Here is an 18,279-nt window from a genome sequence, read left to right on the forward strand (position 1 = left end):
ACCCGAACCCGACCCGACCCGCCCGTTTTGCCATGTTACTTGGACATCCACTATTTTTCACTTTAATTTATTTATTTATATAATTAATAATTTATATATTATTATTTGAATAATCCTGATCCTCACATCAGGGTACTTAAACTAATTGTTATGGGCTCACTTTTAAGGGTTTGGGAGTGAGAGGTTCTTAGTTTTCTGTAATAGAAAACTCTCAGTTTATGTTTACTAACATCTTTGATTGGATTGAATGCATAACTATAGCTCATTTAAATTTCATTCTTCCAAATTCAAGTTGCTTTCCTCTACCTATTTACTTTAGTGGTAAATTTATTATTATGTGATATAAATTATCGGAATTAAAATAACATCACTTTTACTTGTTATTTTTATAATGCATGAAACACCATTTGTTGCACCATTTTGAAATATGTTGTGAACCTACATATACTTCTATTTATTTTAATATTCACTTGGTGGGCCAATTAAAATAAGCAAAGAGAGCAGAATCTTTTAGCAGCAACGTCACGAACTTTCCACCTATGTTACGTGTAGATCCAATTGCAATCCCTTGGCTTATATGTACTAGAAAATAAAAATGATTACCCCCCCCCCCCTTCTTCAAAAAAAAACACTGTACAATGCCTTCTTTATTATGGCACACATAAAATATATATTTGTCCATCTTCTTGTATTTTGCATTGCAAATTGATGGGTACCACACACATCCCATGTGCCTTAATTTCAAATCCAAAATAATCTTAGAATGTGGGCTGTACTGAATTTAGAACATTGTCATTTCCACTTGCTTAAATTAGTGTGCTGAGACTGACACTAGTCTATAAGAAACAAATAGCAATCGATGTTTAAAATTTAAATTTCTTGCCAAAAATAAGTATAAAAATAAACTGAAGTTTCTACACATTTTTTCACTCACACGTATATCAAAAACATTTAAACAACATTACTCAAACTCCTTTACCAGACATCCCTGGACAACTCTCTTAAATATGCATAAAATGACTCGTCAATCTTTAAAGAAACTAAGGTCCCATTTGGTAGAGTCGTTAAACAACTATTTTTCAGTTTTTAAACAACATTACACATATTTCTACGCACTTTTTCACCTACATGTATTTCAAAAAACTACAAACAAAATTACTCCAACTTCTCTACCAAACGAGCCCTAAAGAATTATTTTTTTTTGTAGCTCTACCATTTTCTTCAATGCACTTCTTGTCAACATTGCATTCATTAATTGCTTATTAGATTTCTTGATAGAATGTGTAAACGACGTGAAAATTTTGAGATCACGACAAATTAATTAATGAGAGTTAACATTTAAAATTTTGAAATGCCGACATAAAGCCAAATATGTTTTTTGTTTTTTTCCTAGCTAGAATATGAATTATGGATCATAACAAGTCATATATGTTTTCTCCAAAAAAAAAAAAAAAAAAAGTCATATACGGAAAAATATAATCACTGCACATAACTTGTAAGGCTTAGCTAGATTAGATACACAAGTCCCATACATACTGCCGTTATAATTACTTCAAGCATGGACCGGTCAGTGATGAGGACCATATAAGATTGGAATCAGAGCAGAGTTTGAGCTACGTTATCAGTTTGGCCAACTTTTTTGTCCACTAGAATGGAAAGTCATTCGTAAAACTTTGCTTCGTATGTACTCGAAGTTGCATGCCTAGCTTGCATTATTATCATCAGTCCTTCTCGATACTCTTGACTTGCTCAGCAGTCCTGACATGTTCCCTTCTCGGTGGCCACCAAAACTTTGTACATTTTTAACCAAAACTTTGGAACAGAAATACATAATTATATTGAATAAAGCCATACCCACAATATTTCCAGAAAATTTCTAAAACAAAACCTAGATAACACTGTTAATGGTAAATAAATAAAAAGGTGCAATTTTATTAACAATAAAATTTGCCATGAAATTGTTGTACCCATAACACTATGTAGATTATGGATCCGTTTGGATACAGCTGAAAATTGAAAACTGAAAAACACTATAGCAAAATAATTTTTAAATGTGTGAATACTACGTGCAATCCTTTTTTAATAAAAAAATAATTTAAAAGTGAAATTCGTGGGTCTGTAAACAGTGCACATCTGTGCACTATTCACGAAAAAGTCAAACATTTCTACTCCCAAAAAAAATGTAATTGAAACGCAAACGTGTGTCTGGAAAGTGTAAAACCCGCTTCCCAAATGCACACTATATTTACAAAAAAAATTTAGATACTTTCAGAGTATAAAGAATAGTTTTTCCTCTTCTAATATTCATGGTAAAATTGACCATAAATTTAATGAGTTAACCTCAATATAAATGTGAGGAGGAAGAGCACCATTCTCTATATTTGAAAAGTGCACGAGTATTTCTCATTTACATCTCAACCCAAACATCTCTCTCCTCTTAAATATCATCGAATCTCACACTCCTATGCCACTACTACAATACTATAATATACCTAGGTAAACTACCTAAGTCTGTCAAAAGACAAACTCCACAGTCTCCCATCATTGTCTAAAAAACACTCTTCTCATTTCCTCATGGACCAACCACATTACATCTCTCTCATTTTCTTCATCCTTCTCTTCCTACCTCTATCACTTCAACAACAAAACTCAAAGCTCAGTATCTCAGATCTCAATGCACTAAAAACCATCAAAGCTTCACTCACAGACATCCCTCGTTCCACATTCTTCTCCTCCTGGGACTTCACCGCACCCAATCCCTGCTCTTCATTTTCTGGCCTCACTTGCTCTCTCATTTCCTCTTCTCTCCGAGTCACTATTCTCTCACTCGGCACTGGCCTCTCCGACTCACCGGGTCTTGCTGGGTCACTCTCTTTTGCCCTCTCTCAACTCACCGAATTAACCCAACTCGTCCTCTACCCGGGCCTAGTCACCGGTCCAATCCCATCCCAACTCGGCAAACTCACCAACCTCCGAGTCATCTCCTTAACTAACAACCGCTTAACCGGTCCCATACCCACCTCTCTCTCTTCCTTAACAAACCTCCACACCCTAGACCTGAGTTACAACCAACTCACTGGGTCAATCCCGCCGGGTCTCACTGAGTTAGCCCGACTCAAAGTCCTCATTCTAGCCTCAAACTCTCTATCCGGCGAGTTACCCACCGTGTCGACCCAGCTGTTACATTTAGATTTGAAAAGAAACAGACTCAACGGGAAACTTCCGTTACTACCGTTATCCCTACGTTACTTGTCGGTTTCGGAGAATACGATGTGGGGCCCACTCGACGCCTTGGATTCACTCTCCGAGTTAGTGTACCTCGACTTAAGTATGAACAAATTCAGTGGGCCCATCCCGACCTCACTCTTCAATCCCACACTCTCTTCATTACTATTACAACGGAACAATTTATCTGGTGGGCTCCCACAAAAAGCGGACCCCACCAAATCATCATCCTACGGTGATGGTTCGATCGTGGACTTGAGTCATAACTTCTTATCAGGGGAGATATCGACGGTTCTGGTTGGGGTGGAGAGCGTGTTCTTGAATAACAACCGTCTGATTGGTACAGTGCCTAAGGAGTACACTAAGAGCTTGTGCCTTGGTACCACCAAGACCTTGTACTTGCAACACAACTATCTCACAGGGATTAATTTGGAGGATAGAATGAAGTTGCCGGATACGACGTCGTTGTGCTTGCTGTATAACTGCATGGTCCCACCACCTGTTGGGGTCACAGCGTGTCCAGCCAGTGCCGGATCACAAATCTCAAGGCCAGCGAGGCAGTGCTACAAAGTTTGATTAACTGATTGTGTTTGTTTTTATGTTAATTATGTGGTCTGGTTTTGCGTCCAGTGTTCTTGTAACCTGACGAAAGCCCTACCCCGATAATTAATTATTATATATACATCTATATGTGTTAGTTAGTGTTACTAATGTATTCACATGAATTGTAAGAGAGTGGAAGGAAGGGATAGATAATAGATATACATTAATTATTTGTTCAGTAATAAAAGAAGTATTTTTTACTCTTTGGGTTGGGACTTGGGAGTGTGAAGGATATAGTATTATTTTGTGCATTATTAAATGATGATGTCGTGAGGTGTGTGAATGAGAGAGATGGTGCCAAATGTGTGTATGTATGAATGAATAATTTGATTTTTGTCACGCGAGTAACAAGTAATGGGTGGTCCACCACACACACGAGTGTTTTGTCACAGTTTGCACGTTAAATGACCGTGACTATTGATGGTGTGGAGGAACAGTAATAATTTTGGACATTCCAATTTCTATTCTCACTGCTTCCATATAAAAGTGGACCTCATGCAAAACTAAAAGCAAGGGTACGGTTCATAAAAAATAAATAAAGGCAAGGTTTATAATTATATGGTGACTATTACATATGGTCCTCTCCAGTAGGGTTTTGGACTTATGTCATAAGCGATGATGAGGTTGTAGTTGTAGTGTTGTACATTATACACTATAAAATAAAAATGTATGGGTTCCTGCTATCAACTTTCTACTTTTTGAACACCAACTGACTAAAACCCATGCCGGTGCATAGGCTAAGTGAACCAATTCAAAGAAGGGGACCAATTAAGAACTGCATTGCTGCCATATGTACCTTCGGCTTGCATGGGAGGGTGGCGCGGGATGAGGGAGATTTTATTGCACTTCTACCTAGAAGATTGTGAGTTGTGGACAATTAGTCCGAAATACACCCGGTTGAGTGTATGGCAAGCAATGTTAACTGCTTCTCCCCAAAAGGACTTGGGCATCTTTTTGTTGTGTAGCATGACACGAGCCATCTCTTGAATGACCCTATTCTTCCGTTCCACTATTCCATTCTGTTATGGTGTCCTGGTTGAAGAGAACTCTTAATGTGTGCATTGATCATTGCAAAAGGTAGCTAGTTTTGTGTTTTCAAATTCTTTTCCATGATCACTTCTAATTTTGGCTATCATAGTACCTTTCTTAACTTGCAATTTCTTGCATAAGTGTATCATCTTTTCAGGAGTCTTAGCTTTATCTCTCTAAAGCACAACTCAAGTATATCTAGTGAAATCATCCACAACAACTAGAATATACATCTTTCTACCTAAACTCTGAACTCTGGCAGGACCCATGAGATCAATGTGCAACAACTCTAGAGGTCTTCAAGTTTGAACTTCAGTTACAGACGGATGTTTGGACTTCACTTGTTTACCCATCTGACATGAACCACATATGTACCTTTCTATCTTTTCAAACTTGGGCAAACCAATAACTACATCACACTTAGAAATCTTCTCTAATTGCTTGTGACTTCCATGTCCCAACCATTGATGCCATAAGTCTACTTGATTGATCTTTGCAATAAACACTTGTTGCTTATACTTGGTGTTATACCATAACAGTTGTCAGCTGTCCTAACACCAACACACATGCAGTCACCTCCTCCATCAAGTATTTCACATTTATACTTGGTGAAGAGGACATTCAGTCCATTATCACAAATCTGACTGATGCTGAGTATGTTAGCCTTCGGCCCATCAACATACCAGACATCTTCAAAAACTAGCAACCCTGGAATATCCACAGTTCCAATGCCTCTGATCATAGATTTGCTTCCATCTCCAAACGTGACTATCCTAATATTTCCTTCAAAGAGTGTCTTGAATAAAGCTTTATTTTCTGTCATATGCTTGGAACAACTACTATCCAAATACCAAAGACAAGAATCACGTGCCTTTAAGGCAGTTAAAGCAGTATAGCACACATAATTATCATCACATGTAATTATACCAAGATACTCAAGGAAAGACTTAACAAATGCAACAAGAGACACAAACCAAAAGTAGACAAGTTGGACTTTTAGCAATAAGAACTTTCGAGAATCCATGACAACAGGGGTCATGGATCAACTCTTAGATCAAAGAATCTAAATACTAGAGCTAACCCACTCTGATACCACTTGAACGTTTTTAGACCCCTTAAAACAAGTTGTTTAACCTAATATTAAGCCAAGTTTATTAACAAGTTCATTAATAAGATCTAGGTTAAACACATTCAAATCATATCATGTGAATAGTGTGGAAAAGTAAATAAGACAATGATATGATAATTCAGAAAAACCAAATTGGTAAAAAATCTAAAGAGGATTTAACCTAGCTATCCTTAAGGTAAAATAGATCCACTATGAAAGAATTAAAATTTTATAATAAGACTTAGACCACTAACATCCTATTGCTACATCGAGTAGAAAACTTACTATCACGAGTAGAAAACTTATTATCATGACCACGTGATAGTTTCGAGTCTACGGACTACTTCTTTCCTTGATCCACAACAACCACAAGTACTTCTACTTGTGTTTTCTTTAAGCTCTTGAAATAACAAACCGAAGAGATCACCAAGCTCTTGACAACAATCTTGATCTTGATAACCCTAAGTGTGTATGAAGGTAAACACCTTTAGATCTCACAAGAGATTCATACACACAACATATCAACAACATCTAAAACGTGGCTAAGATTTTTCCTTTTATACTTGAAGCAATACATAAAACCCTACACGTCATATGGGCTTGGGCTGAGTTGGAAAATTTTGCAGAAAAAACAATCTGAAAGAGTTTCGATCGATCGAGTCTAATTTTCGATCGTCAAGCCTTGCAAAAATTGAATAGTAATTTCTTGCAATTACTTGATTTCAACTTTACACATAACCACACTTTGAGCAGCCTAAATCTAAACTAAATGTTTTGATCATGATTTGCCAACATTACATATTGAAGTTCTAATACATTTAGATCCTAAAATCTTAGACCCTAACAAAAATCTCATTATTAGACACAATATGTCTTGTGAATAAACAAATTAATCTGAATACGTAATACATGATTTTCTCAAATACCTAAATATGTAAAAGGGATCTTCAGATGAGATCATTGATGCCAACATTCAACTAGCCTTGGCTGTCGTGAGGAAGCTTCAAGAACGAAAGGAAACTAGAGCTTGCATTGTAAGAAAGGGACTTCATTTCATATTGCATGTATATCTATGAATTGGTTAAAAAAATGTTAACATTTTGTTTCTGATTTTAGGTGTTTCCTGATAAGCCAGAAAAATGTTTTTTTGCAGCTTTTCAAAGCAGCTCTTGACTCGGTAAAGAAATAACTTATAATAAAGTTACCAGTTCTTTTGCTGTGCTGCTGTATTTTGGCAGGATCAATTGTTCTTTAGGACTTTTTTTTTATAGTTAAAAATTAGTGTTGAGTCCACCACGAAGGTGCTCGCTAGTTTTGCCTTAGCCTGGGGTCGGGATATGGGTTTGGTGATCAAGAAAGTGTACCAAAAAATTATAATAAAAGAAGAAATTTGATTCACAAATAGTGATACATATATTTAAATTTTTAACATAAGAAAGTAACAAACATATAACCAAGAAAAGTAAAATTTTAATACATATTACCAATTTAGTTATAAGTTAAATATTCATTTAGGAAGTGCTTATTTTTCTTAATTTGGTTAGACTGTACAATTTATTATAAGTTTTACCTATATTTTAAATTCCCTGAAAATTTATTTAATTTTAATATATTTATTCTTTCTTGCTTCAGATTGATGGTATAACCATAGGTTCCCTAGATGACATCCCTAGTGGTCCTGTCAGCACATTCTTCAGATCTATAAGGAACACACTTGATTTTGATTTTGAAGATGACAATGAAGGTTGGTTCTGTACAATCAAATGATGTAAAGAATTCACATGGGCCCAATTATTTTGAAAGGTTTTTACTAATGGACTGCTTCTGAACCCTTTCCTACCATTAATGCTATACCATAAAAGAAAACTTGGAACTATATGCTTACATGTGTTTGTCTCTTTTGGAATATATATTAATCAATATCTGCAAAGCAACGGGGTATTCAAGAAAAAGGAAATTTTAGTTCTGAATTGAAAAGATACGATTAGCTATAATCTTCAAAACTCTTTGCTGTTATACCTTTAGCATTAGTCTTGTTTATTTAATAAGATGCAATTTGTTGTTTTAAGGTCCTATGCATCATATGTAATATTTTTATGAGGCCATGTTAATTGCATTGTTTGTACATCACGTGTATGAATAGGTTAACTTTGCACTCTCTGGCATCTCTTACAAATGCAGGTCGTTGGCAGTTCAATGAGCCTCCATCACTGTATATATTTATTAATTGTAGCACACGAGAACTTGCAACCATTGAGAAGTATGTGGTATGGCATCTTTACTCATGGAAATTCTCTCACCGACTTTTGAATCTTTGGCATGCAAACTTGATTTCAATATCACTTTATTGATACACATAACTGGATCCTAGCATCAAGGGAAAAGGACAAAAAAAAAAAAAAAAAAAAATCATAAGCGTACCTCTATCCACCTGTCCATAACATCTCTATTCATTTTGGTTTTTACTTGATCCTTGTATTAACTATACTATCACAACTTGATTCATACTCTGTTGATTTTGTGTACATGACAGGTTCTAAATATTTTTTTTTTATAAACTTTATATCTAGTGTCATTTGTCATATTCTTTTAAAGAGTTAGATTAGTAATCAGTAATTTAACAAACAAAAAAAAAAAAAGATTAGTAACTAGTAACTTCTGTATATGTCTTTAATCAGTTAAACGCTATACATTATTGGACATTGACAATGACACTGTAAAATGTGAAGAACTTCGAAAAAAACATAATTACACAGATACATGTTTTCATGTCAATTGAGGTGTAAACATATGTTTGAACAGGTTTACTTCTGTAACTTAATTCTGCCGACCTATTTCAAGATTATTTTTAATCAGAATTTACAAGAATAAACTAAAGTTTAGTATACTCCAGTCACCTTCCCTTCTTCTCTTCTCTTTCCCCATCTTCCATTCCAAACATAGGGTAATGGATTGCATGCTGACTTTCACAGTGCTAATCTGGTGGGAGTGACACAATGATTGGGTATTTTTCACTATAACATATAGATTTAGTACACTGAATTACTATCTGCACTTTGAATGTAGTCTGACAGCATCATATTGTCACCAAAGTTTAGGAGTAATGCTTTAGAAATTTACATGGTGATCATAACCATTTAGACATTATTCATTATCAGATAATTTGGGAAAATACTTCTTGATATTATTGAAAGAATCAGGTTTTACAAACTTATATACAATACAGAGTAAGGGAAAACTAAGTAACTAACACTTGACTAACAAAACTATGCACGTGTGAACAGAAAAATAACTAAGCAGCTCACGTGAGGAAACTAACACTATCAAATACAATGCTACAAGTAGTTTTAGTCCTTAAGCTACTAGCCGTTTACTCTGTTCTGTAATTCTGCAGCTTCACTTGTTCTAGCTTCTGTCAAGGCATGATTTAATCCTTGCTTCTCACACTTTTGCTCCATATTCTGATACTCCCCCTCAAGGGAAACTGCAGAATGTATATTAACCATTCCCATCTTACAAATCAAATTAGAGAATTGATTAAATCCTAATGCTTTAGTGAGCAAATCAGCTAGCTGACAGTGTGTTCTCACATGAATTAACTTGATAACTTTCTCAAGCATCTTGTCCCTTACTACATGACAATCTATCTCAATATGTTTCGTCCTTTCATGAAAAACTGGATTCGAGCCAATATGCAATGCAGCCTGACTGTCACAGAACAATAAGGCCTCCCTTTTATGTTCAATCCCAATATCTCTAAGGAAATACAATATCCAAACAATTTCACAAGTAGCTACAACCATAGCTCGATATTCTGCTTTTGCAGAGGATCTGGAAACTGTGCATTGTTTCTTGGACTTCCATGACACTAGAGAATCTCCAATGAACACACTAAAACCATTCACAGACCTCCTTGTATCAGGACATGAAGCCCAATCTGAATCAGCAAAAGCTTTGACATGAAGCTCTGATTTTGATGAGAACAATAACCCCTTTCCTGGTTCATTCTTCAAGTATTGCAAAACTCTATACACAGCATCTAGATGAGGTTTTCTTGGCTTGGCCATATATTGACTTAACCTATGGACTGCATAGGTGATGTCTGGCCTAGTAATAGTCAAGTACAATAACCTACCAATCATTCTTCTATACATTCCTGGATCCTTGAGTTCTTCACCCTCATACTTACTTAACTTGACATTTTGTTCCATTGGTATCTTGGCTGGCTTGCATCCTAGAAACCCTGCATCACTCAACACTTCAAGAGTATATTTTCTTTGACACAAGACTATTCCTTGATCTGACCTAGCAACCTCAAGTCCAAGGAAAAATCTCAAATCCCCCAAATCTTTAAGTTTAAATTTCTGATTCAACAACACCTTAAACTCATCTACTTCTGCCTTATTGTTACTAGCCAATAAAACATCATCCACATAAACCAAAAGAATCAAGAAGGACTGACCTGTTTGCCTAGTGAAGAGAGAATAATCAGCCTTAGACTGCACAAAACCCAAGTCTTGAATCAAAGTACTTGAGAACTTAGCAAACCATTGTCTTGAGGCTTGCTTGAGACCATATAATGACTTGTTTAGCTTACACACTTGCTCCCCCTGGCTATGGAACCCTGGTGGAAGAGCCATATAGACCTCCTCAGACAAATCCCCATGCAAGAATGCATTATTAACATCCAATTGCCCAAGATACCAGCCCTTAACAGCTGCCACAGTAAGAAGACACTTAACAGAGACCATTTTTGCAACAGGGGAGAAAGTCTCAGTGTAATCAATCCCCTCTTTTTGAGTGAACCCCTTGGCAACCAGCCTTGCCTTATACCTCTCAACTGACCCATCAGACTTGTACTTGACTTTATAAACCCATTTGCAGCCTATAGGCTTCTTGTTGGGAGGCAAGGAAGTCAAAGTCCAAGTGTTATTAGCCTCTAAAGCAGCTATTTCAGCAGCCATAGCATTCTGCCACTTTGGATCAGAAACCGCTTGATAATAATGTGAGGGTTCAACAATTGAAGAGATAGAACAGCAAAAAGCTTTGAAGGAAGGAGAAAGAGACTTATAGGAAAGGTGAGATGTTAAAGGATGAGAAGTACCTGTGTGAAGAACATTAGCAGTGGGAGTGGAAGTGACCATGTTACAATGGTAAGCTTGGAGATAAGAAGGTCTTTTAGGAACTCTAGAAGACTTTCTTAAAGGAATTGGATCAATAAGAGGTTCAGGAGGTTCAATAGGAACATCATGCAAAAACTCATCATCAAGCTCATGATGCAATTGAAAAATAGTATCATCCATAGAAGAAGCAGATGGAGAAATCAAATGAGATGAGGAAGGTGAAGACAAATCATCAAAAGGAAGATGAGAAGTACAAGGTAAAGGAACAGGCAGATCAGTGTTAGAATGACAAAACAGATGTAAGGAAAGGGAAAATGGATTCATGAAAGACAACATCTCTACTAAGGAAAACAGTATGAGTTTGTAAATCAAAAACCTTGAAACCCTTGACATTGAAAGGGTAGCCAATGAACACACACCTCCTAGACCTAGGATCAAACTTAGACCGAGTATTAGCAATGGTTGAAGCAAAACATTCACACCCAAAAACCCTCAAATGATCATAAGATGGAGGTTTATGGAAAAGAAGTTCAAAAGGAGTTTTATTGTTGAGCAAGGGAGAAGGAAGTCTGTTGATCAGGTAGGCAGCAGTGAGCACACAGTCACCCCAAAAAGGAATGGGCAAATTTGACTGAAATTGTAAGGCCCTAGCAATAGAAAGAAGATGTTGATGTTTTCTCTCCACAACAGAATTTTGTTGTGGAGTATAAACACAACTATGTTGATGAATAATACCATTAGAAGCAAAGAAATCTGGCATATTAAATTCCAAAGCATTGTCAGTTCTTATTTGTTTAACTTTCACATTGAATTGAGTAAGAACCATGGTATGAAAAGACACAATAAGAGACCTTGCATCAGATTTTGATTTCATTAAGTAAACCCATGTAGCTCTAGTTGCATCATCAACAATAGTCAAGAAGTACTTGTAACCATCTAAGGTAGGAGTGGAATATGGACCCCAAACATCCATATGCAACAAATCAAAGGCAAAAGTACTAAGATTGTTATTAAAAGGAAATGGCAAACGTTTTTGTTTAGCCAAAGGACAAATGTTACAAGCATTATTACAAGAAGTTTTCAGAAAAGGAAAAACATGACTTAAAGCTTGTAACCTAGAATCTGATGGATGCCCTAATCTGCTATGCCAAAGGAAAGAAAGTGTATTGGCTGAAGTTGCAGCGGAGAAAGAATTGGAAATTGTACTCAGATTATGACTTGCCAAGAAATCATGAAGAGAGCTTGAAGAATGCTGATAAGTGCTGCTAGATTGTAATAGGTACAAACCATCATTTGCTTGCCCCACTCCAATCGTTCTCCAACAGGTAAGGTCCTGGATAAAACAGAAGGTAGATAGGAAAATAAGGCAGCAAGGGTGAGATTTAGTGATGGTGCTAACAGAGAGAAGGTTAAAAGTGAAAGAAGGCACACATAAAACATTATGAAGTGTGAGTGAAGAAGAAAGATTAACAGTTCCAATATGTGTGACAGAAGCAGTTTCACCGTTGGGTAATTCAACTATAGACTGAGCAATAGCAGTAATAGAAGACAAAAGATTCACTGAGCAAACAATGTGGTCAGTAGCTCCAGTATCAATAACCCAAATATCAGAAGTGTAAGCCCTTCTGTTAACTACCTTTGCAGAAAAAACAGAATGAGAAACATCTATACCTGCCATTGCAGAAGAAGAAGAAGGAACACATGTTAAAGAAGCATCCTTCCCATGAATATCCCTGCCTTGGACAGCAGACACAAGAGGAGAACAAGGATTAATCAATGCAAGAAGCTGCTGATACTGTTCTGGAGTAAAGACAGAATTGTTGGGATTTGGACAAGACATCAATTCTTGTGACTGAATGGCTGAGACTTGATGCGCCATTGGAGGCTTACTCTTGAACTTAAAACCAGGAGGAAAGCCATGTAATCTATAGCACTTATCTGCTATATGGCCAGTCTTGCCACAATGAGTACAAACAGGCTTATCCTTGCCCTTGACACCATTACCACCAGAAGTAATACCAGCATTAAGGTTTTGCATCTTTGCAACCAAAGCAGTTGAATCAACCTTCACACCAAATTGATTAGTAACTGATCTTTGCATCTCTTCTTGTATCAACAAAGCATAGACTTTGCTAACAGAAGGCAGAGGATCCATGAGCAATACTTGAGATCTTACTTGTGAAAAAGAATCATTCAAACCCATTAAAAACTTCAATACTGATTCTCTAACTTGCAGATCACTAAGCCTCTTATTCACATTGCACACACATTTTCCACATGTACATGAAGGAAATGGACTATAGCTTTGCAATTGGTCCCAAAGTACTTTCAATTGAGTAAAGAAGTCAGTTATAGAAACTTCACCTTGGTGTAAATCAGCAATTTCCTTCTGAAGATTGTAAATTCTTGGTCCATCGCTCTGCGCAAATCGATTCCGCAAATCAGTCCAAATCTCCAAAGCCGTGTCTTCATAAATGATACTTGCTTGAAGCTTTGGTGATACTGAGTTGGTTAACCAAGTTCCAACCATATTATCACATCTGATCCAAGCCTGAACAGCCGAAGGAGTAGACACCATTGGAGATGATAAAGTGAGAGAACCATCAATGAATCCCAATTTGTTCTTGGTGAGTAATGCTTTTCTCACTGCTCGAGCCCATGCTGAGTAGTTCTCTCCACCAATCAAGGGCTGAGTCACAAGAACTGTACTTGGACTCTCTGCATGATGCAAGAACAAGGGATCATCCATTGGTGAATCTTGTGAAGACAAAGACGCAACATTCTCTGATGTAGCAGCAGCTTGAGTTGCAGCGGAAGCCATTGTTAACAATGAAGAATTTTCTTAGAGAAATAAAGGAATTTTCTCAGAGAAAATTGAGGAAGTATAAACCCTAAGAACCCTAGAATTTGGGCTCTGATACCATATCAGATAATTTGGGAAAATACTTCTTGATATTATTGAAAGAATCAGGTTTTACAAACTTATATACAATACAGAGTAAGGGAAAACTAAGTAACTAACACTTGACTAACAAAACTATGCACGTGTGAACAGAAAAATAACTAAGCAGCTCACGTGAGGAAACTAACACTATCAAATACAATGCTACAAGTAGTTTTAGTCCTTAAGCTACTAGCCATTTACTCTGTTCTGTAATTCTGCAGCTTCACTTGTTCTAGCTTCTGTCAAGGCATGATTTAATCCTTGCTTCTCACACTTTTGCTCCATATTCTGATAATTTTGCAAAAGCATTTGGAGCTGCGGTTTCTGTTCCTTTCCCCTCTATTTTGATGTGCAGGAAAAATTTGCTCAATCAACTCCTACGCTTCTATTTAATCTGGAACTTAACACATTGCGGTATGATTTGTGCCTTCTTGAGCTTTAATGGTCACTTAATTCTGTTATTACTGAATTCAAGTTTCATTGTTAAATGAAAGCTGTTAACTTGGCAGTGCTGACTTGGGCCTTCTGGTATTTCCAACGAAAGATTTGCATTACCGATTCTCTTTCAATTCATTCCAGTGTTCTATATTCGAATCAGAGAGTACTCAAAAGTACCTCTTCTTTTGTCAACCTTCTATATTCATTAATTGTTTTTTAATCCAAGTTTTATGTAAACATTTGATTTTTAATTTGAAGACAGTAGCAGTAGCACCTTACATTGTGAATTACAATGGAGCGCTGTTTCGCCAATACCCTGGTATTTAAATTTTTCCCTGCGAGAATTAAAACTATGCCATTAATATTAAGTACTGTTTCAGTACTTTACATCTGCCTTCTAGGTTCCATGTCTATTTTTGTGTCAATTGGAGCTTATGTCTAACATCATCTAATGTTGAGTGAGTTCTTGATGAAAACAAAATGAAAAGAAAGCTGCGGAAAAGATGTCTATAAAAGAAATTTTTGTGAACTCAGAGTTCCTTTGGCATTTTCAGTAGTTTGGGAGAAAAATAATATTCTTGTGATGCTGATCCACTCTTGCATTTCTTGAGAACTACATTTTCACTTTGTGCTAAGCAGGGGTAGTACATATGTCTGATATATTAGTTTTTTATTTGATTGCTAAGAAGACTGCACCATCATGTTGGTGTAGCATTAAGTCACATAGTTATGTGTGAATGGTGGTGAGAAAAAAGGTTGAAGCTAAGAAGAAGAACTTCATAGAATCCACTAGGAAGTACTTTATTATCATATTCTTTAGCATGGCTAGTCCCAAGACAAGATAGAGGAGGGAGGTTATAGTCGGTTGTCAGTTAGTGTAAATTTTTTTTTTCGTATCTTATGAATATAAATCCTAATAGATCCTATTGGTATAAGAGTTAGGGCGAGGGATTCCCTAATAGTGGTTTAAAAGGATACATGTAGCTGACCTCTGTTAGTTGAGATTATGGCTTAATTAAGCTGAGTTATGATTATAAATTAGTGGATGACTTAAGAAGATCTATTCTGATTTGCTTAAATCTCTTAGTCTTGGAATCTTTGTAAATTTAATCAATTAACCTAAAAATATCAAAACCAAAATAATAAATATCCTAAAAATTGATGATCACAAGATCCATCGAGATTATCCCACGGTTCTAAATGCCCATTGCTTGGTTGGGTAAGTTGTGCTACATGGCTCCCTACACCATTGGATCACTCAACCAAACAATAATAAAGCCTTAGTCCCAAAGCTATAGGGGTTGACTATGGATCCTCAACAAACCAATTGGGGTTGACCACATATATTCTTCTCCACCATTCTATCTCCTCCAAAATCATACTCCGTCACCTCCATATTAATATGTCCTTTATTACTACTTCTAATGGTGTTATTTTAAGTTTACCTCTTATCTCTTTTTGTTCACTTGACATGAATTAAATCAGTCTTCCTCATTGGTGCATTAATTGTTCTCCTTTGTACATGACTAAACCATCTCAAGTGACTCTCTTATCTTTTTCTTGATAGGAGGCACCTAAATGGGGTTAAAAGAAAGTTACTTTGGAAAATTAAAAACAAATAGATTGTTCTTTTGTCAGCTTAATCAACACAGAATCTGCACTCTAAGACTCAATTCAATCATAGAGTCAAGGATGCAGTCTAATTCTGTAACACCAATCATCCAGCCATGTTAAGTCCCCACCATCAGCTTACTGGTGATTGTTAAGCTGCACCTGCTCATTTTTTCTGAAAAAGTCCTTTGTTTTTTTACAATCCACTTGTCCCTGATCAGCATATGGTGCTGAGCCCCTTATACTTTTTAGAATTGGTGCAGGGCCTTGGCAGGTAATGCTTAAACAAGCGGATGGTTCTTATGCCTGCATAGCTTAGAGTGATACAGGTTTCACGCTGGGTGAAGTATATATTTGTTTTAAATTTTACGCCCCAGTTCTTCTTTTGGTTGTTATAAACGTTGAATATGCTTTTGGACTAATTATTTGGTGTGCTCTAGACCAAAGAAGAACTGTTGAGAGTGCTGGGACTACAAGAGGAAGAAGGAAGCTCACTAGAATTTCTTCGCAGAGGCTACAAGGTTCCTCTCATTATCATATCTCTTCCTCTTTACATAGTTTTTCTAGTTGTGCTACGAAGCTATGGATTTAATGTATTATGATTCTGGTAGCCTATTTCTTTTCCACAGAATGACTTCAGACGTGATACCCGTTCTGCTATCCGTTCTGCTATCCAATTCAATGTGTTACTATATTGCTCACTCTGCTATAATCCAAGTGTAGGATAGAACAAATTATAGGTAATATAGTGTAAAAACCATTCAGTCCATCCATAATGTGCAATCATTCGGTTTGCTCTGTAATACTCTACCTTCATCATCCTTCTTGTTCTTTGAAAGCTTGTCGACCTAATCACTAAATTGTTTTTGTGTTCTGATATGTGCATTGTCATGCATCTTGTTCTACACAATCATATACTCATCTGGAATTTTTTTTTCATTTAGCATTGATTTTATAACAATTTCATTAGTTCTCACATTTCTAAAACTATTTGGGAAAATAGCATCTCGAGTTTGTAACACTCGAGTTTCAGCGTACTGGCACACAGCTGGTGTGGAGAACGAGGAATTTTCTTTGCATTTATCATTAATTTTGAAATATTTTAGTTAGTTGTCAAGTTTGCAAAACTATTTTACAAACTATTATCTTGAGTCTTTGAAACTCAAGTTCCAATCTGAGGTGGAAGAAAAAATCCATGTGGAACTCGAGTCTTAGAGACTCGAGTTCCTTTGTTAAGAAATATCGTTCACTTAGGTTTCTTCGTTCAGGGTTTCATTTTCCTGGGTTTTTCTTTTTCTTCTTCATCTTCATTTTGTTCTTCTTCTATTGGACCTCTTCTTTGTTTTGGGATCCATTTATTTGAGGCCCTTGTTGTTTGTTTTCTATTGGTTTGGGCAACGACTAGACAATCCCAGGCCGAATCAGTCCACAACTTCATCGTTAATGGCCTATTTGGAAGTTTAGAGAGAGAGGAGAGTAGAGGGGAATGGTTCTCCTCCACCTTGTTTGGATGTTTTTAAAATTAGTAAGGGGGAAGAGAGTAATTAGCCCTTCCCCTTATTTGGATGTTTTAAAAATTAGGATGGAGATGGGAGAAAATGATTAAAATAGACAAATTTACCCCTATTTGAAAATAGATTTACAACATTAGTCTATTATTAATTTAGAAAGGGTAAATTGGGAAATTTATCTAGTCAATAATTTATCTACTCTACTCTCCCTCCAAATCTCTCCAATTTGGGGGAATTAAAAATGAGGGGTTAGAGGTGGTTGAAACCCTTCCAAACTCCTCCCCCTCCTTCCTTAAAAAACTTCCAAATAAGGTAATTGAATTACTCTCCCTCCCTCTACTCTACTCCCCCTTCTTTTTTAAACTTCCAAATAGGCCATAAGGTTGGTTTGTGGGTTTGTGATGTTCTCGGTTTCTTCTTCTTTGCGTAGCTAGGTTTCTTCTTCTTTGTTCTACTGGTTTTCTTCTACTGGGTTTATCTTCTTTGTTCTGTTGGGTTTCCTTCTTCATTCTTCTTCTCCTATCTATGGAACTTGATTCTTATAGACTCGATTTCCATGTGGCTTTTTTCTTCCACATCAGATTTGAACTCGAGTCTAAAGGACTCGATTTTCGTCATTGATCTCGACCCTTTAATGCTCGAGATGCTAGTTTGTTAAAATGTTTCCAAAACATGCCAACTAAAAAA

At 36.4% G+C, this 18,279-nt stretch overlaps 1 protein-coding gene and 1 pseudogene across 1 annotated transcript; both read left to right on the top strand.

Moving 5' to 3' along the window:
* The first annotated feature begins 2,438 nt into the window (after positions 1 to 2,438).
* LOC115987197 (probable LRR receptor-like serine/threonine-protein kinase At1g34110) lies at positions 2,439 to 4,154 on the top strand. The gene has a single exon (XM_031110701.1). The coding sequence runs from the start codon at positions 2,575 to 2,577 to the stop codon at positions 3,799 to 3,801; it is 1,227 nt and encodes a 408-aa protein (XP_030966561.1). The 5' UTR covers positions 2,439 to 2,574; the 3' UTR covers positions 3,802 to 4,154.
* A 1,725-nt stretch (positions 4,155 to 5,879) lies between these two features.
* LOC115985570 lies at positions 5,880 to 17,003 on the top strand (annotated as a pseudogene).
* The last annotated feature ends 1,276 nt before the right edge of the window (positions 17,004 to 18,279 follow it).

The sequence above is a fragment of the Quercus lobata genome, chromosome 4 (genome assembly GCF_001633185.2).
Source record: "Quercus lobata isolate SW786 chromosome 4, ValleyOak3.0 Primary Assembly, whole genome shotgun sequence".
Classification (NCBI taxonomy): domain Eukaryota; kingdom Viridiplantae; phylum Streptophyta; class Magnoliopsida; order Fagales; family Fagaceae; genus Quercus; species Quercus lobata.

What these genes read in the sequence shown, in the direction of transcription:
- LOC115987197 (XM_031110701.1), top strand. Translation starts at nt 2,575, where the DNA reads ATGGACCAACCACATTACATCTCTCTCATTTTCTTCATCCTTCTCTTC.